We start from the raw sequence: 26,549 nt of genomic DNA on the forward strand, positions 1-26,549 counted from the left end.
TCCATATCAGGATTTTCTCCGTTCCCACACAAAGCCCAAACAGGACCTTGAAAGAGATGTGGATCATATCAGCCTTAAAGGAAAAACTCAAAATAGATTCAGGCATTCAGGATTTGTTCCAATGAATTATGTGTTTCCCTCTCATTTACCAGTGTGGGACTCTCTCACCTTCCTGTGATAAAATTTGATGACAATTCTGGTAATACTATTTCATTTTTAAAATCAGAGTTTTTTCTAATCAGCTTAATTTATTTTTTTAAGTTTTTAATTAAATTAATACCTATGAAACTGATGAATTAATAATTAAATTAGTAAATTATTAATTTAGTACTCATGAGCCTATCCTGATTTCAATGAATATTTTACTCAAAAGAAGGTCTTAAATCATATGAAAGGTTTATGACAGTCTCATCTGAGAGTCGTGGATAGGGCCGCTGGCACTTGAAATTCCATATTTTGAGAAGTATTATTTTGGCTTTAAGCAAAGGCAATGCTCTCAGGAAGGTCAAACCCAACCAGCCTTTGTGTTTTATGTAAGTTGACAATGTCACAATAAAAGAAAACACTGGCCATCCTTAAAATAATGTGAGCATTAGTGTGACGGTCTCAATTGCTGGGTCATGAAAAGCCACAAGACCTCCAAATACCAACCCACATCCTACTCGGCTGTGACCAGCTGACCTGGCCCATCAGACGCCCAGCTTTCCTGAGATCGAGACACCCCCCACTACCTGTGCACCCTGCCTTCCTCACTCACTGATATTGCTGTCTTGTTTTATTTGTATTTATTTTTGAAAATCCTGTACAAGCCTTAATTTCCAGGTAAAATATGTTTCCCATTAAGGGATTATGTATTAATCCCTAATTAAGAGGTTTGTGTCTTAGGCCACTCTATGATGAAGGAGAAGATAGGGTGGGTCTGTGGAATCAATGTCCTCATGAAGGGCAAGGAATGTCTCCCGTGGGGACCAGAGCCCCAGGTTACAAACTGCAGCAGTGGCTCCAGGACTGGAGGGAGATCCTGGTGGCTGAGACTGGCAGAGAAGATGTCCTCATTATTCAGTACTCACCATAGCCAGAGACATATCCTTTCTGGAAAGAATACCCAATTAGTCAGTATGAGACTTTAATAGAGCAAGTGTTCACAAGCGTTATACTCCCTGGCTAGAAACTCAAAACCCCAAATGCTTCCATTCTGCAATTTTGACCTATTACCTGTAAGACTAAAAAATGTTTTCCCCATTTCCATATTGGAGGTGTTGATACAGAAAAATAATGAAGGAACATTTTAGGAAAATTTACTTAACTATGGAAAATGCACTTTGACACATTAGAAATAAACCCTATTTCTAAGACTGAAAGAAACTCTCACCCATTTTAATAAGGATGAGGACTGGAAAAACTGAACTGAGCTGTGTACTCAATGAACTGATTTCAATTTCAATATTGGAGGTGTTGATACAGAAAAATAATGAAGGAACATTTTAGGAAAATTGTTTTGGAACATGAAACTTTCCCCTCAAGATGATGCCGTACCATATATATAAGAATATATATTCAGTTTTTATAGTTACAATGTTTTGCCACATTTATTTTATTAAAAATTCAAAGTTTTGTTTTACTCTAAACAGATTAAAGCATAATTTGTCTTCTTTTAACAAAAATGAGGATCGTAAGTTTGACACACGTGATAACCTACTAGAAGCTAACAGAAGTTAGAAGTTGTTTCAATCACTCTTAAATTGGAACATCAGAGCTGACCTGAACACATTACCTTACCTTTGTTGTGGCATCAAAGCAGATAAATCCTGTGCTGAAGTCAATTGTGAGTCCCATTAGGTGACTTTCTAGCACACATGCATAGGTCTTGCACTAAACAGAAAAGAAAACACTGTTAACTTCCCATGTGATTGACCCAATATCAGTATTAATAGCCAACATTAATCAAAGCTGTGTGGCAGCTCCTGTAATGTTCTGTATACAATATCTAACAATATCAGCAATAATTGTATTAGATATCACATCCTCATGTTAATAAAATAGAAACTAAGTGGATTTGGACCTGCCAAGGGGTATGCAAGGCCAAGTTTCCTGTCCTACCTTGTGCCACACTGATTCTCTCTGGTATATTGGCTATAAAACTGGTATAAATGTTTTTAGGTACAGGAAAGATTATGTTAAGTGTTTTTTCTGTAGCTAAATATCACTGCATTTTCTGTAAACTAAAAGTGAATTATTAAAGATTATGATATCACCAAAATTCTTGGCATGTCAATTTCATGGATATTATTTAAAAAGAAATCTGAGGCACACACACAGTAACCAATGCCAAAAAAAAAATACAGACTTAAGGGTTGCACAAGCTCTTCTCACTTAGCATAAGCTATTTAGCGATGCTTGCCTATTTGTGCAAATCTATTTATTTTTCAGGAATTGACAATCAATGTCTTTCACAGTAAGATCAGATTAAATTCTAATTTTACTTATATAAATATTTTGGGAAGATTAGTAAAATATAGACACTAAAATACAAGAATAACAGATATGAAATAACAGCTTGAAGCCTATATGCAATATGATGCATTTTTGTGACCGCAGGTCAGTTTTATTTGTATTTAATTGCAAACTGTAGTGGAATGTTCAAATAAAGAAAAATACTTGCAATTCACACACAAGGACAGAGACAGGGAGAGAGATAGAGAAAGAAACCTACCTGAAGCAAATATTCGGTACCAATCACATATTTGTTTTATAATACTGTATATAAAAGTACATTAAACAAATGACATTCTGATTATAATGATGGGTAAATGCTTTAAGACACCTTCATCAAAAAGCTATATATATTTTTTCATATTCATTTCCAATTTGCATAGGAAATATGCACCCATGTTGAATGATTCATTTAGAGTTAGTTTTTCAAAAAAGCAGAAAACAAATTAATCAGCCTTATAAGTTCATTTTGGGTGTCATTTTATTACATGAGCATCTTCCATATGCACATCCAGCCGTTACTGCTTAAAATTACATCAACAGTAAGGGATGTTCATGGCTATTTCATTTCCTGCATTTTTGACATAATTGCTCACTATTTCCAAGTAAAGTTGACCCTTGAACAATGAGGTTAGGCCTGCTGACCCTCATTCCCCACCTCCAATGCAGTCAAAAATCCATATATAACTTTTGATTCCCTAAAAATTTAACCACCAATAGCCTACTACTGACCAGAAACCTTACTGACAACATAAATGGTTGATGAACACACTTTGTGGGTCATATGTATTACATATTGTATTCTCACAATAAAGTGAGCTGGAGGAAAGAAAATGACTTTTTCAAATTGTGACAAATCTGCAAAATATGTTTGTATATATTTATTGAAGAAGAATCTGTACATTGGTGGACCCATGCAGTTCAAATCCATATCATTCAAGGGTCAACTGTATTATTATCTAAAAGGAATATGTCAGTACAGAACATTTAAATTTACCTCATTAGGTTCAGAATTACAAATTAAATTACATCATCTTAAAAATCATTATATTGAAATATTGATATGATTGAAATATAGATATACTGTACAAATTGAGACCCACTGAAATTTAAGTCTGTAATTTATAATGTTAATAAATACTTAAATGACTATGTTTGAATAATTACTTAATTTGTGTGTTTATTTTATTAAAAAATTGAATTACAGCTAGGAAAGCAAAAAATTACCTTTTTAAGAGAAGTTCATACTAGAAGCACTTTGAAAGATTTTTGCACAATTACATATTTTTACACATTTGAAAATACATCACCATAAGGTACTTCTTAATGCCCTTTTGGATGACAGTTAAATGTCTATAGCTAGATAAAACAGACATGAAAGAGGTTAAAATAATAAGTGAAGGAAATCAGTTTTTGGAAATGATGTATTTTTTCATTAAAAGTCCTATTTTGAAAGAGCTGTATTAATTCAAATTGAAATATGTACCCATGTCTTCTATTATAGGCAAGCATTCCAGAATATAGTCATTACTATGCAGTCATCATTATATATTGGTTTTCAAAATTAAGTGTCCGTGTGTACATTTAGAACCAGGCTCTGTGAATCTGCCTGCACATGGCAAGTACATAATAAATGCTCCATTTTGTCCTAGGTCTCTGTCAGAGGTCAGCTACACAGCCAATATTTGGGGGCCCATTCCACCCCACGGTCCTATGAACTGCAGAGGTTGATGGTTTTATGAAATTTGATGTAGCTGTAACTTCACACTTGAGAAGTAAAGTTCAATAAATATCTGTTGCACACTATCAATGCACAAAATGCACTGCACTTCAGTTGGTAGATAAATTATCTACCCAGCAACCTATAACTTAATGTGGAGAATGAACCAGCCTGCATCACTGCAATATCAGACGCAGTGTGAGGAGACCTAAGAAAACAGACCAAAGAAGGGGACAGTGGTGTTCAGAAGTGGGGTAACTTGAACAGGGTGTTAGGGAAGGAGTAGATTACTAATCCATGGGCAGGGCAGACTGGAAGTCAGAAAAACTTTCATGGGTGATAATAAGCTCTGAAAAAAATTTCAAATGCTGTGGTTTTGAAGGGTAGATAGAGATGAAGGGAGGGCTTTCTAGCAAGAAAGAGCATTCTAAGTGAATGAAGTCCTTCAGGCTTAAAATCAGGTGGTGATTGGAGAAACAGGAAATGGCCTTATAAACAATTAAAATCAGTATTTTCTATTTTAGATTTAAACTGGAGCAGATTCTAATTAAAATTAGAAAAAATATTTTTGACGAGTGGTAGGAAATAGCCTAGAAAGCTCAAATTGTAAAAAGTAACATTTTTCGGAGTTGTTACTATTCATTTAATAACAATGGCTAATTAACCAATGTATTTGAGAAGTAGATCAAGACTCACAGAACTATTTCTATGCCAATTTATAGTAGAACTCTAAGGTAATGGTCATGCACCTTTGTGAGTCTCTAAAATTCCAGGCTCTCACCTGTATCCGTTCCACTTCCAGAAAGGTTGCTGTTTGGAAAGCTCTTTCCCACTGGGCGAGGTCCGAGTCTAACTCCACAGAGAAGCAGAGGTCCTCCCCAGACTCGGACTGCACCGCGAAGCAGTGTTTCCGCCGGTCCAGAAGGTCACTGTCCTGATGAAAACCTCGAGTTACACAGGCTGGCGCGCATCAATTCATACCGCCAAAAGGGCCACACCTCAAGTCAGTGCCGGCCAATGCATGCCGAAGGCACCCTGACACATGATTATACCCTGTGACATCACTAAGTCTTCATTAGAGATGGTCACAGTGCCAAAATTCCCAGCCTCAAAGTCCATAATTAATGCATTTCTTCTCTGTATGGACACCAAAGTATGTCCATGAAATAGATGTTAGGATTTCTGACTTCAACTTGTATAGCTACATTTAACTACCAAAGCTTTTTGCACGTGAGATTCAGTTTCTTACTGTACAAAAAGATAACACACCATCTTCCCTTTCACCATAGAAAGTTGTCAAGATGATGAAATTAATAATACTTTTTATATGTTTGCAAATTTTAAATAAGTTTATAAGTTTGGTATTTTTGGAGTTGATTTTTATAACCCGTAAGGCATAATGAAAATATTCTTCTACCTGAGAAAGGAAAAATGAGTCTAGGTTGCCCACAGCAATCATATTGGTCTTTAAAAATACACATTTACTTTACTTATGTAATTGTATTTCACTGAGACAAAGATTGACATGGCAATTTCTTGATCTTGTTAGAAGTTTGCATATCTATTTGTATTCCATTTCAGAGATGTTAAAAGGTGAAAAAAAATCAGAAAGTGTTGATGAAACAGGGTAATCCCGTGCAATATGTCATAGAGAGCCTCTGAATTATTTGTGCACTATACTGAAAATTGTCAAAGGTTAATTACTAGTGTCTTTAATGCCCAATGTTAGAAGAAAAGCTCCAATTCGGAAAGTTTTTTTCAAAATAATCACTATTTTATAAGTAAATTAAAATTTCTTTTTTTTTTTCTTTGGATGCTTTAAATTTCTAGAGGAGAACTAATGAAGGGCAATTACTTCCCATGCTGTAAAATTCAGCTTTGATGCTTGCTGCCAGCAGACCCTCAGAAAGTTTAAAGGAAGATACATTCTCTTTGTATATATTGATTTCTTATGCTATCTTAGGGGAAAAATGAAAACACAGTATCTTGGAAAATATAGTCCAATGACAGGCAGATTGTGAAGTACTTTTTACTTTATAATAATTTGTAGGTTATAATATCTAGGGAGAGTGACAATGACATGTTAAAAAAAACTACACAAGTAAATATGTTAGTACAGATTATTGTAAGTGTACTATAATGCCATTATAAGAAGTGAGAAAGTGTTCAACACCAAGATCAATTGGAAAATCAGGGAAATGTCATGTGGTATGTAAGTTGTAAACAATGGCAGAAAGAGGAGTAGAAGATGAAAGTAAAAAGTGGAAAGGGGAGTGTGTCTGCAGGCAGAGGGGCTGGCACTGGAAAGAGGCCTGAAGCAAGAGCAGGGGGTACAGCCAGAAATCCAGAGAAAAGATGAGGGAGACGATGAGAGCCAGGCTGGGAGAGGAGATGGGGCCTGGACAGGTCATGAATTTTGGACTTTACCATGAAGGTAATGACAATGTACTATATTAAAAAGTGTTAGTAAATCTTCTGTTTATATTCTAGATAGTTTGACTCCTATATTAAGTATTTAAATTGTAATATTGGCACAAAAATTATAGCTAAACACTTCAGACTCTCCCAAAGCTTTACCTATTTTATGGCTTATTAAATTGGCTTTAACTTTCCTTGTAACATAAAATTGTGATAAAATAATCAATGTCACGAATAGCCAGAAAATTGTTGATATTTTTCCTTCTTATAAATTTCATGTTGCCATAGTATCTTAAATTGACCTTCAGTGAAGATTTTGTTTTCTTGGCAATTTAACTCCTTTACTCTTTTAAAGTGCATTTTAGCATTTTCTATTACATTACCTAAGCACTGAAGCTCTTAGAGACAGAATTCTCTAATGAACTCTGTAGATGTAATTTCATCATCTCTGAATACCCGTAGTCATTTTTTATTGTTATTTATAGACTATTCTCCTGCACCAACTCACACTACAGCCTCTGTGGGTCCCTGGGCATTCAGGCCTCGTGGTTAATGAGGGAGACAGATACGTAAAAATACTGAAAAGCAATAGCAGCATTCTGGAGTTAAAGCACTAAGGAAACAGAATCAGGAGCGATAAATCATCCCTGAGACTAAGTGGGAAGGAGAAAGTTTTAGGAAGAGATTGGAGCATCAGCAAGGAATTAAAACACACAGGCAAGAGCAATCAGCCAGGAGCCAGAAGGAGCCCATGAGCTCCTGCTGAGAAATCCACAGGACAGCTTGTGCCACTGGGGGATTTATGAAAAGCCACTGGAGGATTTGTGGTAAGAAAGGCTCTTCTCTGCTTTGGAGAGGAGATCAAGTGAGGTGGAAGATGGAAGAGCAATGTGTCAGGATTCTTTTTCAGAAGTTTAATGAAAAGTGACTGTAGCCAGTTTTAAAGACCTGCCTGGAAATAATCATCCAAAATGCACATATTCCTCTCCCTCCCTCTTTCTGTATTGCTCATGTGCATGTGATAAGAACACAGTGACGTGATAAGAACATAGGCTGTCACCTCAAATGCTGTCTGGATTCAGTTCTCAGCTCTTCCGCTTATTAGGATGTGCTGGCAATATGATGTATATACATTTTAGCTTAGTTGCTGATATACAGTTCTTAATTAATGTTATAAGTTTATATTATTAATGTTGATATTTAATAAAATGAATATATATGTCATTCCTTAATCTCTACTTCTTTAACTTGCTCTGTTTACACTTTGTTTTCCTTTTGGCAGAGGGTGAGTTTGGCCTCAGTAGAAACAATAGCTTCCAGAATTATTTGTGCTCTTTGAAAACTATCATTTAATAATGATAATAAAATAATAGCTACACATATCATGAGCACTGTCTTTGTACATTTTTCTCTTTCATGATTTCTCCTTCAGAACTATCCTCTAGATTTTTAGATTTATGTCAGGTCTCCTGGACACTCTGCATACTAATAACCAAATACTGTCCTTGCTGGGGTCTGCCTCAGATTTAGAAAACACTATTACACAGAATTAACATATTACAAATATGCATACTAATCATGTTCATATTTTTTCTAAAGTATTGAGTTTAATGGGTATAATCAAAATACATTTTTATTTAAAAAATAAACTGTATGTTTAGAATAATTACTAGCTTGTAGACATAAGTTTTGTGTTGTACTTAAACCATGTACGACTAAAGGCAAAAGTTGCTGAAAATCAGGGAGTTATCCTACTGGCAAAGTTTTTGCATTCATCAATATGGTGTCTTTTTCCTTCATACTATACTATTGTGTCCAATATTTGCTATTATGACAGGTTACTTGTTTCACACTTTTTAGATATACTTATCATTGTTCTAGTAATAGCAGTAAGAGCTATTTGTTTTTCAATTTCATAGAATTTGTGGAATTGAAAATGAAAATGAAAAAGTAGACTGATGAATAAATATTTTTACATCACTATATTAAACATAAATTACTTAAGCTACGTGACTTAACTAATATGTTTTGACTGTTATATTTGCTACTGTCTCTTTTACTTGAATTTACAGTTAGTCAGGAAATCACTCAATCATTAGGCATGGAGTTACTTAACACAAATAGTGACTTTTAATGAAAAAGAAATAGCAGGCCCAGGAGGAATTCTTCAGCCACATATAATTATTTTTATTGTTTTGCAACTATTCTAATAATTAAAACTGAGAAGGAAAAAAACATATCAAAATTCAGTCTTGTCATCAAATTTTGAATTCAACTTTCAGGATTAATCAAGTCTGTACAAGGGACTTGTGAAATCTACATCAAGTCCTGAACAAAAATGATAGTTTTAATAGCATATTGCAATACTATTTTTCATTTTTATGAAAGTATTATCCTTAACATTGTTGTGTACTAAATATAAATCAAATATTTTTAGGCATAATTTCCATCAGATTTTAGAAAAAGGAAAGCTGGGAAACTAACTCAAAATATTATAAATCTGATTCTATACATCACAGAATGAAAAGGATATTTGTATATTATTCAGCCAATATGATCTATGTGGAAAAAAAACTTTGTTTTAAGTTATATTAACTCAGTAACTCTAACTTCCAGTTTTTTTGTGTTAGGTTAGAAATATATCAAAAGTAAGTGAAAGTAATATATATAAATTTGAATACTTTCATTTTTTATGGCTATGGCAGATACTAAGATATAGAAATTACTTTTCTATTAAAATGTCACCTACTGCCTGCCAGAGCAATTATTTTTATATCATTCAGTCTTTAAGTTATTACTTGTAATTCACAGGTAAATTTTCATGACTTGAAAAGTAAAAAATTTCAACTTCTGAAAAAAGTGTAAATGAATGTATTATTTTAAATTATTTAGAATAAAACTCCAGATGTTTTAGATATTAAAAATCAAAATGAAACTAAGTGAACACACTGTATATGTAAATCAACTGATTTTTCTGGATTTTAGTTGGCTTATCTGAAAATAGAAGGAATAAAACTTCAAATTTTCTTCATTTTAGGAAACTAGAATCCCTGATATAATTGGACAGAGTAGTAAATTTCAGGAAAAAACATAAAGCAGATGCTTCAAATACAGCTTCTAAACAGTTAATCTTCATAACAGGCTATAAAGTTCACTTTCCTGAGGAGGGAAATAGGTCTTGGGCATTTTCTTCTCACTCCTTCACCTTAGAAGCTGTTTGGTCTGTTTGGTCTAGCGATTAAGAGGACATCAGTTTGGGGGCGACCAAGTTTAAGTACAGATGCAGTTTTACCACTTATTTCTACCTCGTCTAGAATCAGCAAAGAAATTTTTAAAAAGCCTCAAAGCTTTTTGTAAGTTTGTAACTGCCTCAAAGTTTCTTAAGATTAAATGAGTTGGTACATGTAGGTCACTTAGCAAAGTGTCTGGTACACATTAAGCACTCCATCATATTGATAACCTCACATAACAGCATTAGTAATCCCAATATTCACCATCATTAATACTGACTATTACTAAAAAATTGGATTAGACCCGACCCTAAATCAGGCGTATGTTCCAGTCCACACATAAGCACACTCATGCACACACACACCCTCTTTTCTCTGTAATGCAGTGTGACAGCTATGGTACAACATTGTATACGGAGATTCATGAAGGCTCCATCTTCTAATCAAATTAACTAATAGCATTCACAATGAAAGGCAAACATTCTTGCCAGAACTGTTTATTATACAGGCAAATTTGACTCTTGCCATTCTCTAGATATTTTGTGTGTGCTGTATGTATTTGCCCATACAGGTGTGTGAATTCGGTCCCAGCTTGATAAAGCTTCATAAATGTTAACCCTGATTCCTGTAGATAATTTGGTTTTTGTTCCTATTAATAATATTATTTTCCATCTGAAGAACATCATATATATTATAATTCTTTTACAGACATTATTCCATTATCTAGTCAATGTTTGAGAAAATTAAGGCTTGTAAAGATCAAATACCTTCAACAGGTACAGATACTGAAAATTCAATGATTCTGGAATTTACAGGTAAAACATGTTTTAAAGGACATACCTACCATTCACCAATTTTTCTGATTTTGGTGTTACAATTCATATTATAAGACTAGAATTCTGGAGGCAGAGCTAAGATGGTGGGGTGAGTAGGACAGTGGGAATCTCCTCCCAAGAACATATATATTTTTGAAAATACAACAAATACAAATATCCCTAAAAGAGAGACCAGAAGACACAGGACAACAGTCAGACTACATCCACACCTGCGAGAACCTAGCGCCTGGTGAAAGGGGTAAGATAAAAGCTGCAGCCCGGCGGGACCCAAGGCCCCTCACCGCAGCTCCTGGTGGGAGGAGAGGAGTCGGAGTGGGGAGGGAGAGGGAGCCCAGGACTGCTAAACACCCAGCCCCAGCCATCCGCACCAGAGCGCAGACACACAGTGCATGCGTGGGGTGCTGGAAACTAGGGAAGCAGGACAGTAAGACCTGTGAGCGGGTCCTGCAGCCAGCACCTCTGGGACAAAGAAAAGCAAGTGCTTTTTGAAAGTCTTAAAGGGACAGGGACCCCACAATTAGACGGAAGCATCCAGGGTCACAGTCGAGCAGCTGGAAATTCCAGGGAACTCCGGGTGCACTAACCCCATGGGCAACAGCTATGAGACCCCGAACAGAGGTAAACAGCCAAACAGCCCCCCATCCATTACTCCTCCGGGGCCTGCCAGGGCAGAGCAGCAGCCTTAGGCTGGCCACGCCCACTGCAAGGGAGCTTCCTCCATACCGGCCAGGCAAGACACAGAGACCCAGTCTACACACAATTGCCCAACACAAGCCACTAGGGGTCGCAGTTGTCCCAGTAAAGAAAGGCCAGGAGCAAGTGGAAAGAGTCTTGGCTCTCCCAGCTGACAGAAGAGTCAATAGCATACCACTGCACCTAACAACATGAAAAGGCAAAAAAAATTGATCCAGACAAGACTAACCAAGAATCTTCGACATCTTCTACATCTTCCCTTGAGAAGGAACCTGGGGAGATAGATTTAACCAATCTTCCTGAAAAGAATTCAAAACGAAAGTCATAACCATGCTGATGGACTTGCAGAGAAATATGCAAGAACTAAGGAGGGAGAATACAGAAATAAAACAATCTCTGGAAGGACTTCAAAGCAGAATGGATGAGATGCCAGAGACCATTAATGGACTAGAAAACAGAGAACAGGAACGCAGAGAAGCTGATGCAGAGAGGGATAAAAGGATCTCCAAAAAAAAAAGAATATTAAGAGAACTGTGTGACCAATCAAAATGGAACAATATCCGCATTATAGGGGTACCAGAAGAAGAAGAGAGAGAAAAAGGGATAGAAAGTGTCTTTGAAGAAATAATTGCCAAAAACTTCCCCAAACTAGGGGAGGAAATGGCCTCTCAGACCACAGAGGCACACAGAACTCCCATGACAAGGGATCCAAGGAGGGCAACACCAAGACACATAATAATTAAAATGGCAAAGATCAAAGACAAGGACAGAGTATTAAAGACAGCCAGAGAGAAAAAAAAGGTCGCCTACAAAGGAAAACCCATCAGGCTATCATCAGACTTCTCAACAGAAACCCTACAGGCCAGAAGAGAATGGCATGATATACTTAATGCAATGAAACAGAAGGGCCTCGAACCAAGAATACTGTATCCAGCACGATTATCATTTAAATATGAAGGAGGGATTAAACAATTCCCAGAGAAGCAAAAGTTGAGGGAATTTGCCTCCCACAAACCACCTCTACAGGGCATCTTACAGGGACTCCTCTAGATGGGAGCACTCCTAAAAAGAGCATAGAACAAAACATCCAACATATGAAGAAGGGAGGAGGAGGAATAAGAAGGGAGAGAAATAAAGAATCATCAGACCATGTTTATAATAGCTCAATAAGTGACTTAAGTTAGACAGTAAGATAGAAAAGAAGCTAAACCTGAACCTTTAGTAACCACAAATTTAAAGCCTGCAATGGCAATAAGTACATACCTTTCAATAATCACCCTAAATGTAAATGGACTGAATACACCAATCAAAAGACACAGAGTAATAGAATGGATAAAAAAGCAAGACCGATCCATATGCTGTTTACAAGAGACTCACCTCAAACCCAGACATGCATAGACTTAAAGTCAAGGGATGGAAAAAGATATTTCATGCAAACAACAGAGAGAAAAAAGCAGGTGTTGCAATATTAGTATCAGACAAAATAGACTTCAAAATAAAGACAGTAACAAAAGATAAAGAAGGACATTACATAATGATAAAGGGCTCAGTCCAACAAGAGGATATAACCATTATAAGTATATATGCACCCAATACAGGAGCACCAACATATGTGAAACAAATACTAACAGAATTAAAGGATGAAATATAATGCAATGCATTCATTTTGGGAGACTTCAACACACCACTCACTCCAAAGGACAGATCCACCAGACAAAAGTAAGTAAGGACACAGAGGTACTGAACAACACATTAGAACAGATGGACCTAATAGACATCTACAGAACTCTACATCCAAAAGCAACAGGATACACATCCTTCTCAAGTGCACATGGAACATTCTCCAGAATAGACCACATACTGGGCCACAAAAAGAGCCTCAGTAAATTCAAAAAGATTGAAATCCTACCAACCAACTTTTCAGACCACAAAGGCATAAAACTAGAAATAAATTTTACAAAGAAAGCAAAAAGGCTCACAAACACATGGAGGCTTAACAACATGCTCCTAAATAATCAATGGATCAATGACCAAATTAAAATGGAGATCCAGCAATATATTGAAACAAATGACAACAACAACACAAAGCCCCAACTACTGTGGGACGTAGCAAAAGCAGTCTTAAGAGGAAAGTATATAGCAATCCAGGCATCTTTAAAGAAGGAAGAACAATCCCAAATGAATGGTCTAATGTCACAATTATCGAAATTGGAAAAAGAAGAACAAATGAGGCCTAAGGTCAGCAGAAGGGTGACATAATAAAGATCAGAGAAGAAATAAATAAAATTGAGAAGAATAAAACAATGCCAAAAATCAATGAAACCAAGATCTGGTTCTTCGAGAAAATAAACAAAATAGATAAGCCTCTAGCCAGACTTATTAAGAGGAAAAGAGGGTCAACACACATCAGAATCAGAAAAGAGAAAGGAAAAATCACGACGGACACCACAGAAATACAAAGAATTATTAGACAGTACTATGAAAACCTATATGCTAACAAGCTGGGAAACCTAGGAGAAATGGACAACTTCCTAGAAAAATACAACCTTCCAAGACTGACCCAGAAGGAAACAGAAAATCTAAACAGACCAATTACCAGCAATGAAATTGAAGCGGTAATCAAAAACCTACCAAAGAACAAAACCCCCGGGACAGATGGATTTACTTCGGAATTTTATCAGACATACAGAGAAGACATAATACCTATTCTCCTTAAAGTTTTCCAAAAAATAGAAGAGGAGGGAACACTCCCAAACTCATTCTATGAAGCTAACATCACCCTAATACCAAAACCAGGCAAAGACCCCACCAAAGAAAGAAAACTACAGACCAATATCCCTGATGAACATAGATGAAAAAATATTCAACAAAATATTAGCAAACAGAATTCAAAACTACACCGAAAGGATCATACACCATGACAAAGTGAGATTCATCCCAGGGATGCAAGGATGGTACAAGATTAGAAAATCCATCAACATCATCCACCACATCAACAAAAAGAGACAAAAACCACATGATCATCTCCGTAGATGCTGGAAAAGCATTCGACAAAATTCAACATCCATTCATGAGAAAACTCTCAACAAAATGGGTATAGAGGGCAAGTATCTCAACATAATAAAGGCCATATATGATAAACCCACAGCCAACATCATACTGAACAGTGAGAAGCTGAAAGCTTTTCCTCTGCGATCGGGAGCAAGACAGGGATACCCACTCTCCCCACTGTTATTCAACATAGTACTGGAGGCCCTCGCCACGGCAATTAGACAAATAAAGAAATACAAGGAATCCAGATTGGTAAAGAAGAAGTTAAACTGTCATTATTTGCAGATGATATGATATTGTACTTAAAAAACGCTAAAGACTCCACTCCAAAACTACTAGAATTGATATCGGAATTCAGCAAAGTTGCAGGATACAAAATTAACACACAGAAATCTGTGACTTTCCTATGCAGTAACAATAAACTAATAGAAGAGAAATCAGGAAGGCAATTCCATTCACAATAGCATCAAAAAGAATAAAATACCTAGGAATAAACCTTACCAAGGAAGTGAAAGACCTATACTCTGAAAACTGTAAGACACTCTTAAGAGACATTAAAGAGGTTACTAACAAATGGAAACTCATTCCATGCTCCAGGTTAGGAAGAATTAATATCATCAAAATTGCCATCCAGCCCAAAGCAATATACAGATTCGATGCAATCCCTATCAAATTACCAACAGTATTCTTCAACAAACTGGAACAAATAGTTCAAAAATTCATATGGAAACACCAAAGACCCCAAAGAGCTAAAGCAATCCTGAGAAAGAAGAATAAAGTGGGGGGGGATCTCACTCCCCAACTTCAAGCTCTACTATAAAGCCACAGTAATCAAGACAATTTGGTACTGGCACAGGAACAGAGCCACAGACCAATGGAACAGAATAGAGACTCCAAACATTAACCCAAACATATATAGTCAACTAATATTTGATAAAGTGGCCATGGACATACAATGGGGAAATGACAGTCTCTTTAACAGATGGTGCTGGCAAAACTGGACAGCTACATGTAAGAGAATGAAACTGGATCACTGTCTAACCCCATACACAAAAGTAAATTTGAAATGGATCAAAGACTTGAATGTAAGTCATGAAACCATAAAACTCTTAGAAAAAACATAGGGAAAACTCTCTTAGACATAAACATGAGTGACCTCTTCTTGAACATATCTCCCCAGGCAAGGGAAACAAATGCAAAAATGAACAAATAGGACTATATCAAGCTGAAAAACTTATGCACAGCAAAGGACACCATCAATAGAACAAAAAGGTATCCTACAGTATGGGAGAATATATTCATAAATGTCAGATCTGACAAAGGGTTGACATCCAAAATATATAAAGAGCTCACAGAGCTCAACAAACAAAAAGCAAACAATCCAATTAAAAAATGGGCAGAGGAACTGAATAGACAGTTCTCTAAAGAAGAAATTCAGATGGCCAACAGACACATGAAAAGATGCTCCACATTGCTTGTCATCAGAGAAATGCAAATTAAAACCACAATGAGATATCATCTCACACCAGTAAGAATGGCTACCATCCAAAAGACAAACAACAACAAATTTTGGCGAGGTTGTGGAGAAAGGGGAACCCTCCTACACTACTGGTGGGAATGTAAATTAGTTCAATCTTTGTGGAAAGCAGTATGGAGGTTCCTCAAAATGCTCAAAATAGAAATACCATATGACCCAGGAATTCCACTTCCTGGAATTTACCCTAAGAATGCAGCACTCCAGTTTGAAGAAGACAGATGCACCCCTATGTTTATCACTGCACTATTTACAATAGCCAAGATATGGAAGCAACCTAAATGTCCATCAGTAGATGAATGGATAAAGAAGATGTGGTACATATACACAATGGAATATTACTCAGCTATAAGAAAAAAAACAGATCCTACCATTTGCAACAACATGGATGGTGCTAGAGGGTATTATGCTCAGTGAAATAAGCCAGGCGGAGAAAGACAAGTACCAAATGATTTCACTCATATTTGGAGTATAGGAACAAAAGAAAACTGAAGGAACAAAACAGCAGCAGGAGCACAGAACCCAAGAATGAACTAACAGTTACCAAAGGGAAAGGGACTAGGGAGGATGGGTGCGAAGGGAGGGATAAGGGCAGGAAAAAAGAAAGGGGGCATTACGATTAACATGTATAATGTCGGGGGGCACAGGGAGGGCTGTGCAACACAGAGAAGACAAGTAGTGATTTTACAGCATCTTACTATGTTGATGGACAGTGACTGTGAATAGGTATGTGGGGGGGTCTTGGTGAGGGGGGAAGCCTAGTGAACATAATGTCCTTCTTGTAATTGTAGATTAATGATACCAAAATAAAATAAAAAAAAAAAAAGACTAGAATTCTTAGCTTTAGAAACTATGGGTAGGGAGTGGTTTAAACAAGGTGGATATGGCCCTAGCAAAGTCGTGGTTTTTTTAAAAGGACAAAATTCTCCCTAGCAGCACTGCTCTTGGCACTGGAATTTACCTAATTCAGATGCACATTCCGTAACAGCTGGTATATTGGAGCAACACCACGGTTGTTTTCCTGTGACTGTTAGACTGGGGACATAGTGACCCCAACCAACCTCCTGTCCTTCCAGCGGGCCCTATGTGCAGTGTTGTTAATGACCGTTTGTTTAAATCTATCCCTCCCTGACAGGCGGCAATGACTCCTCTCTGTATAAATATGCGGTAGGTTCATTTTTTCACAGGATATTTAGGGAAGCAAAGCCCTACTTAAAAACAAACAAACAAACAAAAAATACCAAAAAGGAACATTTCAGACAAGACAACTAGTCCATGTGGAAAAATGATGTACACTTTCAAAGGGACAGTGATTTTTTATATAGCCATGTTTTTAAAAGGTGAATAGTGTATAAACAGAATATAATTATCAAAAGAATCCTTTTGTCCTTGTATTTAATCTGCATTCTCGATTTCTTGTCTAACATACGTGGATCAGTTTTCATTATTATTTTGATTGATATCATCATTTTCCCTGATATTATTATTGAAATAAATAGAAGCTTTACTACTATAAATTAGCATTACTAGGACCAGAAAACAAGAAATGCACAAAACAATAAGATTAATTTATTATATTATTAAAAGAGATGACTTTCAAAATTGCCTATGGAGATAAATGGTTTTAATTAATAGTTATAAGAGTCATCTTCCAGATTTCAATTATAATATTCTACCTCTGAAGATAATTACATCATAGCAAAAAAAAAAAATCCTTCAAATCCATGCTCAGAAATCCATCAGAAGAGTATATGGTTTTCCAGAGAAAAGACTTTCCAATTAAAAGTCTGTATATTTACTACTTTTTATTATGAATGTGGATATCATAAGGTTATAAACAGCAGGAATCATGGCTGGTCACTGGTCCTGCCTTCAAAAAATAATCCAAACAACCCCACCTATAAATATCTTGGAAGAATGCAATTCCAATACTTAGCCCTTAATACTTAGTATGTGCAGACTGTTTATCAATCTTCTGGTATTCCTTTTTTGGAAACCAAATCACTTACTCCACAGTTCATACAAATTTTTTAAATCTTTCTTCAGATGTGATTAAAAACAGGTGGTCTCTGTTTTTTTTAAAAAGTAACCTTTTATATCCTTGAGAACAATTATCAAGTTGCCTCTCACCTTTCTCTTTAAAAACCAAATGAAGCCAATTATTTTACCTTTCCTCATAGGTGCTATGTTTTAGCTACTTAATTATCTTAATATCGCTCCATTGCAACCTACCCAGCTTTTGTCTGATCCCTCAAGTAGTAAAAGCCATCAAATAGCGAGAATGGATCTAATGGATCTCACCAACTGGAGCATAAAGGAAATTGCTGTGTGACCTAGAACATATCCTTCTACCTATACACCTAGTGTGCTATATCAGTGCTCTGTCTGGGAGATGTAACAAGGGCAGGGCATTGTGGGAAGTGGTATCTGGTTAGCAAACTTTTCATGCAGTGTGTTCAACTAATCGTGCACATTTTGTCAGATAAAAGGGAAGATGTTGGGGCAAACTGCTCAACTAATGCTCATGGAAGCAGGTGTAATCTTTCTTTGGCCTGGCTCTGAGTGCTCTTCAAAAGAACAACTCAGGATAAAACAGAGTGCTATTTACACCCCTGTCCCATTAGATGCTGTATTTTTGCTTCTGTTGTTACATCTTTGAAACAGATATAAATAACTTTCAATAGTGGTAACACTGGGAGCCAGTGCTCCCTCAGAGCCTTTTGGACCCTTGGCCTATTCTGATGCCCACAGTAGGTATCTGGTTGATGCCCAGCTGAAGTATTGTGTGCCTGCTGTATGCCTGGCACTGTTCTGGTGTGGAAACTATCACTGAGCAAAGCACAGGACATCTCTGCCTCATGGAGATTTGTTTTGAGTGAGGATGAGTGAAATCATTGAGCAAACAAGAAAATGTTTAATGTAACATGCCAGATGCTGATAAAGCCTGTTAAAAACTTTGCTAGTGCTAGCCTCTGACATTTATATAAAATGACAAGAAAAGGACTCTGTAGGGGGTTAACATTTGAGGAGAGGCATGATGTTAAAAAGTCAGCTGTTAAGATATTTGGGGAGAATGGTTGGGGAGAATGGTAGCAAATTCAAAGACCTGAGGCTGTCATGTGCCAAAGCAGGATGGTGGGACTGGGCAGGTGGCAGGAGACTGGAACAGCCAAGGCAGGTGGTGGGGATCCTACAGTGCCCTGCAGAGTCGTGGAAACTTTGGAGTTTACTTTGAGTCAAACTGAAAGTCAATAAGGGGCAAGGATTAAATCAGGAAAACACACAAGAAAGATAAGCCTACTACAAGGGAGATACAAGGGTGACCGGAGTCATGGCAGCAGTTTGGGGTAATTTTGCTCACGCACCAGCTAATGGTGCATGAGATTTCAGGTGGACACCGCATTTCTGGACATGAACAACTGGAAACTTCACATGGCCATGAGCTCAGGTGTGCAGGAGTAGGGGGTTATGTTAAGTTTGGAATATCTGTTAGATATCTACGTGGACGCATCTAGGAGGCAATGGACACATATGCTTGGAATGCAGGGGAGAGCTCTGAGTAAAGTCAGAATTACTGGAACGTAAATGGCATTTAAAGCAATGCAACTGGAAAGTAGGAAGGAATATCTAAAGAGTGAGACTCCAGGAAGGACTATTAGCATTACTTGATCATTATGAGTAACTTCTGGTCCTCTTTCATTTTTCTGTATAATACTGCAAACATCAAAACATATTTCAAGAATAAAAATTTCCTTTCACACATACAAAAAGAGCATTATTGTCATTTTTACACATTTCTGTTGAACAGGAAACAGGTTGTTATAAATAAGTACATATAACAATAATTTAAAACTATATAAAGGCAGAATATACAGAATGAAATATGTTAAGATACATATTGTTGGAAAATAGACATTATGAAAATAATTGAGCATGGTAAAACTCAGAGTCATCACCTATACATGGAATAAAAGATATCCCTTTCTCCTTTTGAGTGTAATTCACTACTATTCCTGGCATTAAAAATACATGTGCCCTATAATGTTCATAGTATCAGTTAATGTTTCCACATCAATAAAAGACAACCATATAACCTTTAAAACTCTGATTTTATACAAATAGAAAGCATGCAGGTATTCTTCTATCCAAAATAAGTTTCTGTTTCTGCATTCAACTTTGATCGACTCTTAGTTAATGCCTATGACTGATCTATATATAGTGTTTATTGTATTAGATCTCAAATTATCAGATTAATAAATACATTCAGTGTTAATTTATCTTTTGTTTAAACTAATGGTTATGACTTTTGCTTATTGGAAAGCATTTGCCCAGAGAACAGAAGTATAAGAGAGAAGACAAACCTAACATAATGAAGTTTAAATATGTGTTTAATTTTATTATTTTGTGTTTGCAGATCCCTTAGGGTTGTTCTGAAGGGATGTCAGTGCTGACAGGAAGTCTGCCCACCAGGCCCCTTTCTGTCGGTGAGAGTAGGCTGGGCTGGAGCCCTGAGCACATGCTTGGCTCTAATCTCACCCGCGATCTCATGTCTATGCTGCAGCCCCATGCTTCCAAGTCACCAGGACCCTAGGATGTTGTCTTGAGGAGACCATAGGTCAAACTGGAGACTGGTGAACAAAAGAAGTCAAAAAAGAGAAGTGGTTGGGAAGGGCCTTGGGGGAAGTGAAGGACACAGCAACGGCCGTCGGCTTCCTGGGCCCAGCTTGCGGTACATTTCTTACATTTCAGGGTGAGCAAATTTAGATCCTCTCTAAGCAGGAGAATCTGAACATGATACATATTAGGGACAATGCTTCATGGTCCAATGAGAAAAACTGACTATATTATTTTAAGTGCTTTGATGACATTCACTTAATTTTACACTCTGTGTATTGGCCAGCTGAAGTTTCATCAGCATTTTGTCCCTAAGTCAAGAAGCCAAAGCCCATAAAGGGTGTGTTATTTCTGGTATGATTTCCAAATTCTATAGAGAACATTGAGCAGAGAAATACTGTTGGATTCATTCTGTTTGAATGGTTACATTAAGCAAGTCTTTAAAGTGAAACTGCCTGTTACATACAATACCCTTTGTGAGGAAGCTGTCTGCTCTGCATGTCCTCCTCCCACTGGTATACAAGTTAAACAGATGGATCAATGAGGTGTAGGCATTGCAAATGATAGAATCAATTACTATCAAGAGAATTCCTGTAATTAAGGGCAGGGAGAAAGAACAGCACCCTGAGGGTCAACCGTACAGAAGTATATTTCCATCTCTGCCATGGACTGTACACTTCTGGCCCAGGCAGTGGATGGCACCCAGGCTCCCCACTGCCCAGACAGAGGCGTCGGTGTGTGACTTTCACATAGGATGTGGCTGCTGAGAAACATCTGCCATTGAATACCAGCCTCATCTGTGGTCTCTGGGACACTCCCAATTTCTCATTCTATCAAGTATGTGGTTGTGATGGAGCAGATACCACATCTAGAGAAAAGTAATCTTCAGGAGTTACAAAAAGAGTCAATTTCCAGCTCACCACCAAAGAAATGAGTCTGTTATCTTGATTTCAAGCACTTGCTGTAAAGACTGTCCTCTGATGCCAAGGACAGTCAGGACATGCCACTCAAATACTTACTTGGACTAAAGTAAAATTCATCTTGGTCTTTACATTTGCTGGAAAGTCATTCAGAATATGGGCATGGGGGCTACATTGGATAAAAGTAAAGGGGCCACCCTTGTGGGCATGACTGACACCAATTTAGGCTGACATGCCTTTAAAAGCAATTTAGACACAGAAACTAACATTATCACATGCTTCCTAAGAGCCCTCTCTTTAGCATTCTTATGCTTACCAATCACCCTAGAGGTTAACTATAATTATAATTCCTGATTTAAGGGTGAGGATTCTCAAAGATGACTAAGTAATTTATCCATGATATATTGCTGGGAATTATAGGGGCCAGAAGTCACACTCAGGCAACCTGATGCTGATTCACACTAACATGTCACTGTTCTTTCTCTCAACCAACTAAACTAATAATCCTGTTAATACGACATTTAGAAACTAAGTAAAAATACTACATAATGAATGGCTGAAGTATGAACACGCTTTAGAGAAACAAAAATAAAAGTTCTAAAATGATCTATTGAAATAAACATCACCATAAATATACTCCTAAGAATTGTCTTAGTTCCTATTAAGCCCATTGGATGTTGTTCAGAATAAATGATACAGTAGGAGAATGAACAATTTCCATTTTTGGAAATTGAACTGTATTCCATGTTTTGATAAAAATTTAACAAAAAGTTAGCAACTATTTCCAAAACATCATAACCAATATCTCCAAAGCATAGCAAGTAAAATGTGTGTCTATATATCTGTATCTCTGTATGTCCTTGGAAAGGAAACCATCTCACAGGAGTGCAGCATTTCTCTCTCAATTACTCCTTGTTGGCCACAACAAACTGGAACCCTGTAATTTTCTCAGTATTTTAAAAGAAATTAGGGATAAGGTCAATTTTGACAGGTTCCAAATGTTGATGGATATAACTCCCAAGGTAAAATGTAAATGCTCCTAATTAACTGCTTAGAAAAATATGTGTTAGCTGAAAATATTGTAGATATTTAGGAACTTGACAGAAAACTCTTTTTCTTACAAATGTGACATAATCATAAAGCTGCGAAGTTGAAAGGGAAAACAACAACAACAACAATGAAATCTAATCACATAAGTTATATCCAGTAAATTAGGTTCATGTTGGCTTAAACAAACAAAGCATTTGTGTCACTCCAAAGCACATTTCCAACAGTATGAAAGTCTTGATGTATTTAAAGTCAACTTCAAGACCTATGAGTTCATACTTTAGGTAGAGGTCAGTGATGAGAGAGAGCAGGCACAGATTAGAAAGCAGGGCCCTCAGGTTGCTTCCACAGCAGCAGAGCAGCTGCCATCTAGACAACCTTTAGCACAGTTTCTCTGCTTTACAAAGCAGATGGTGAGCAACAGGCCTGACCTATTCAACTACTCAAAAGATAAATAAGAGGCAGTGCTCAGTGTACGTTGCTTAGCTTCTATAAGAAGTGATATTTATCACAGAAATTGATACCATCAAAAAAAAACAGCAAAATAACAACAGTTTTGTTAACCCAATAATGTGTAACAGCAAACTTCTGGTTAATAAAAACGATATAGTGTGATTGGGGACTGTACTATCTGCCACTGTATCATAAAGATATACATACACACACACACACATATATATGTATGTATAAATATTTATTCTAAACCAATGTGAAGGAGATTTCAACACTTTTCTGCAATATTCCTTAATGAACGAAGGCTTCAGAATGGGGCTGACACCCATTCTTCAATGGCATTAAAACTATATTTTCACTTTTAAAAACAATGATGTGTTTGGAAAGTCAGTTTTTAGATTTCATACAATACTAAATTTGCAAAGTAGAACATTTCTGTAAATAGGAATCCAAAGGTATTAAGCCTAGAAAGATTAGGGAAAACCCAAAAATAGACCTGAAGGAATTTACACTGAATAGAGAATTACAAATAATTCTCTTAAGGGATGAATCCTTGAGATTGGCACCATATTGATTAGGGCTACAAATCAATTTTCGAGATTTCTCCTTACACAAAAGTTATGTTGTGACTAACTACTCATCCAAAATTTTCTTAACCAGAGAATTATTATAGAAATATTCATTTTAAATATTTTAAAAATATTCAACTTATTCATATTTTATGAATAATATATACATTTCATTTGGAATGTGTTAGAAGGATTTTCCTAACATAATTATATTTTCATATTTTACTAAAATTATTGGAGTAAATTAAAATATTAGGATTTAAATATTTTCAGAATGATAGTTAAGCTATGCTTCTTGCTCAGATTGTACAGAAAAAGAATTTCTGCAACATGAAGTTATAATAATTCATAGACACTGCTCTTAGATCCATTTAGATGGGGAAGGAATGCTCCATAAATAGATAAAATAAATAGAAAAGACAAAAATAAAAATAAAGAGTAGATATTTAGAAAACAAGAGTAGATATCTTTCTTTTGTGTATTAGGTTCTTAATGACCAGATATGACTGAATCCTATTACCATATCCCATTGCTAAGAGATCTTTGCTTGACTTAATAAGGATCTTGAGTTGCTTTAAAAGCTTCATGAAAACATTTTAAGTCTGCAAATTTTATAACAAAGGACAAATAAAAATTTTAGAAATCATCAGATGTAAAATTATTTAAAATATGTGGCAAATGTAGGCTTTGCTCATCCCTGACATACAAAATGCAATGCAAATGGTATGATTTAAAGAAAAAATAATAATGTAAGAATGATACTAAAATGTGTGCCACTACAAATGAAAATGACCAAAATCTTCCAGTCTGAAAAAAACCAGAAGAGGAGAAAAGTATTAAACGATGATGCCTTTGCATTTGCAAGAGCAAAAATAGGTCAATAAAATACATTTTAAAAATAATATTTAATTAATTAATACCCTGGGGCTTTAAAGATGCCTTGGAAGAGTAGAAATAAATACTTTAACAATTATACATTTGTAGAACACCAACATCAGAATGGGTACACCCTAAAACAATAAATCCAAGAAAATGTTATTAAAATAACAAAACTAAAGAATAAAATCATGATTTTATCAATGCTGGCCATTGTGTTTTATTAAGAAAGGAAGCTGGATTTGAAGTAGCTGGCATTGGCACTATGGACAGCAGTCACATTCTCTGTGGTAGGTCTCTATCATTTCTACAGATGGAGCTCAGAGTTAGATGTAACAGTTCTCACCAGTCAGCAGCTCTACTTAGGAATACAGCCCATAAAGCTTCTTAAAAATCACCAGGGAAATGTAGTTGTATTACCAGAGGAAAAAAATTAAAGCATATTTTAAGAAGCTTAGATTTTAGGAAGTGATTACCTATTTTATGGCAATTTAATTCTCTAGTGGGACATTAAAAACCTAAGACCTGCAATCATTTTTAAGTGACAATAAAATGTAAATCAATAAACTTTCAAAGTATAATTTAAAAAAATGAAAACTGATAACACATATATTCAAAGAATACAAACACATCTTTTTACTAAGATAGTCACCCTAAGAAACAGAATTTTTCAAAAGTGGTAACTTCAAAGTCAGCTAGAATCTATTAATACTTGTCGACATAGTATTCTACTATAATTCTTCAACTAAATTCTTTAGAATATTTTTGTCTCTGACAAACCATTAGCACTTGACTAATAATCAGTGCATTTTTATACATTTTGTTTTATTTCTGTTGTATCTTCATTTATATATATTGTATATTTGTTTATTTTTGCTTTTATTTGAATAAGATTACTGTTGATCCTCGAGAAATGTGGGGCTTAGGGGATCCAAAGCCCCTGTGCAGTCAACAATCCACATCTAACTGTTGACTCCAAAAACTTACTAGTAGCCTACTTTTGACCAGAAGCCTTACCAATGATACAAAGCCAATTACATGTATTTTATATGTTACATGTAATTCATATTGTATTTTTAAAGTAAAGTAAGCTAAAGAAAATTTTCTTTCAAATTGTTACAAATCTCCAAAATTTTTCCAATATTTAAAAAAATCCATGTATAAGTGGTCCCACACAGTTCAAACCCATTGTTCAATGGTCCGTGGTGTAACAAATACATTCTAATTTTGGAGCACCTCTTTTCTATTATTCCTATTCAAAATGCTAGTAGTGATGGTAAAAGAAATAATAATATTGGATTTAACTTTTTAATCCTAATACAATAAATATGAGGTACAGGAAGTCATATTTGATAACAAAATATGAAGGCCATGAATAAATCCACAAATATTTATTTATGATAGGATTATTCCATTATTTCAATTTGACAGAATTTTTTTTCCATTTACCTCTTTTACTATTCTACTCATTTTAATAACACATTTTAGTTACTGTGTATTTGAGCAAAAACCTAATCAGCCCTGTTTCAGAATGTTCATTACTAGCCAGGCTGCCTTTTGGGTATGAGTTCCTGCATTTACACTACATGAGGCATGTGCGTGTTTTCCGCTTTGTTTGTTTTACAGGTCTCATTGTTTAGCAAGCCCTGAAATGCAATCATTTTTATTACAATCAGACAAAGAAAATTTGCATGTGAATTACAAAGATTTATTTCATGAACCATTTGATAATTGCTAATATGATCTCTCATCACCCTCCACCCCTCATGATTGTGTGTGCAGTTTTAGCAAACAAGAACATTAGGCTAGTCACGCATTTATCTACAATACAACCATCAAAACAAGAAATTTGACACTGTATATTGTTCTTCTCTGGTCCTTAAGACTCCATCCACAATTCACCAAATCAGAATCTCCTATTGCATGGACTTGTCTTATCTCTTTAGTTGCCTTCAATGGGAACAACTCGTGGGTCTTTCCCTAGCTCTCAAGACCTTGACACTATTGAAGATGCAGGGCAATTATTAGACTGTGCCTCACTGAGATTTGTGACTAGATTAGATCACATCACATTAGATTGGAGAAGATTACGTTG

At 36.0% G+C, this 26,549-nt stretch overlaps 1 protein-coding gene across 1 annotated transcript in view; it reads right to left on the minus strand.

Annotated features, from left to right (window-relative positions):
* The window catches only part of SNTG1 (syntrophin gamma 1), a 787,875-nt gene that overhangs the window by 56,110 nt on the left and 705,216 nt on the right, over window positions 1-26,549 (minus strand). The window contains exons 16-17 of the mRNA XM_057498090.1: window positions 4,995-5,147; window positions 1,780-1,872 (exon numbers count right to left, since the gene is read on the minus strand). Coding sequence (XP_057354073.1) covers window positions 1,780-1,872; window positions 4,995-5,147 — 246 coding nt within the window. The remainder of the gene's footprint in view (window positions 1-1,779; window positions 1,873-4,994; window positions 5,148-26,549) is intronic.

The sequence above is a fragment of the Manis pentadactyla genome, chromosome 3 (assembly GCF_030020395.1).
Source record: "Manis pentadactyla isolate mManPen7 chromosome 3, mManPen7.hap1, whole genome shotgun sequence".
Lineage (NCBI taxonomy): Eukaryota > Metazoa > Chordata > Mammalia > Pholidota > Manidae > Manis > Manis pentadactyla.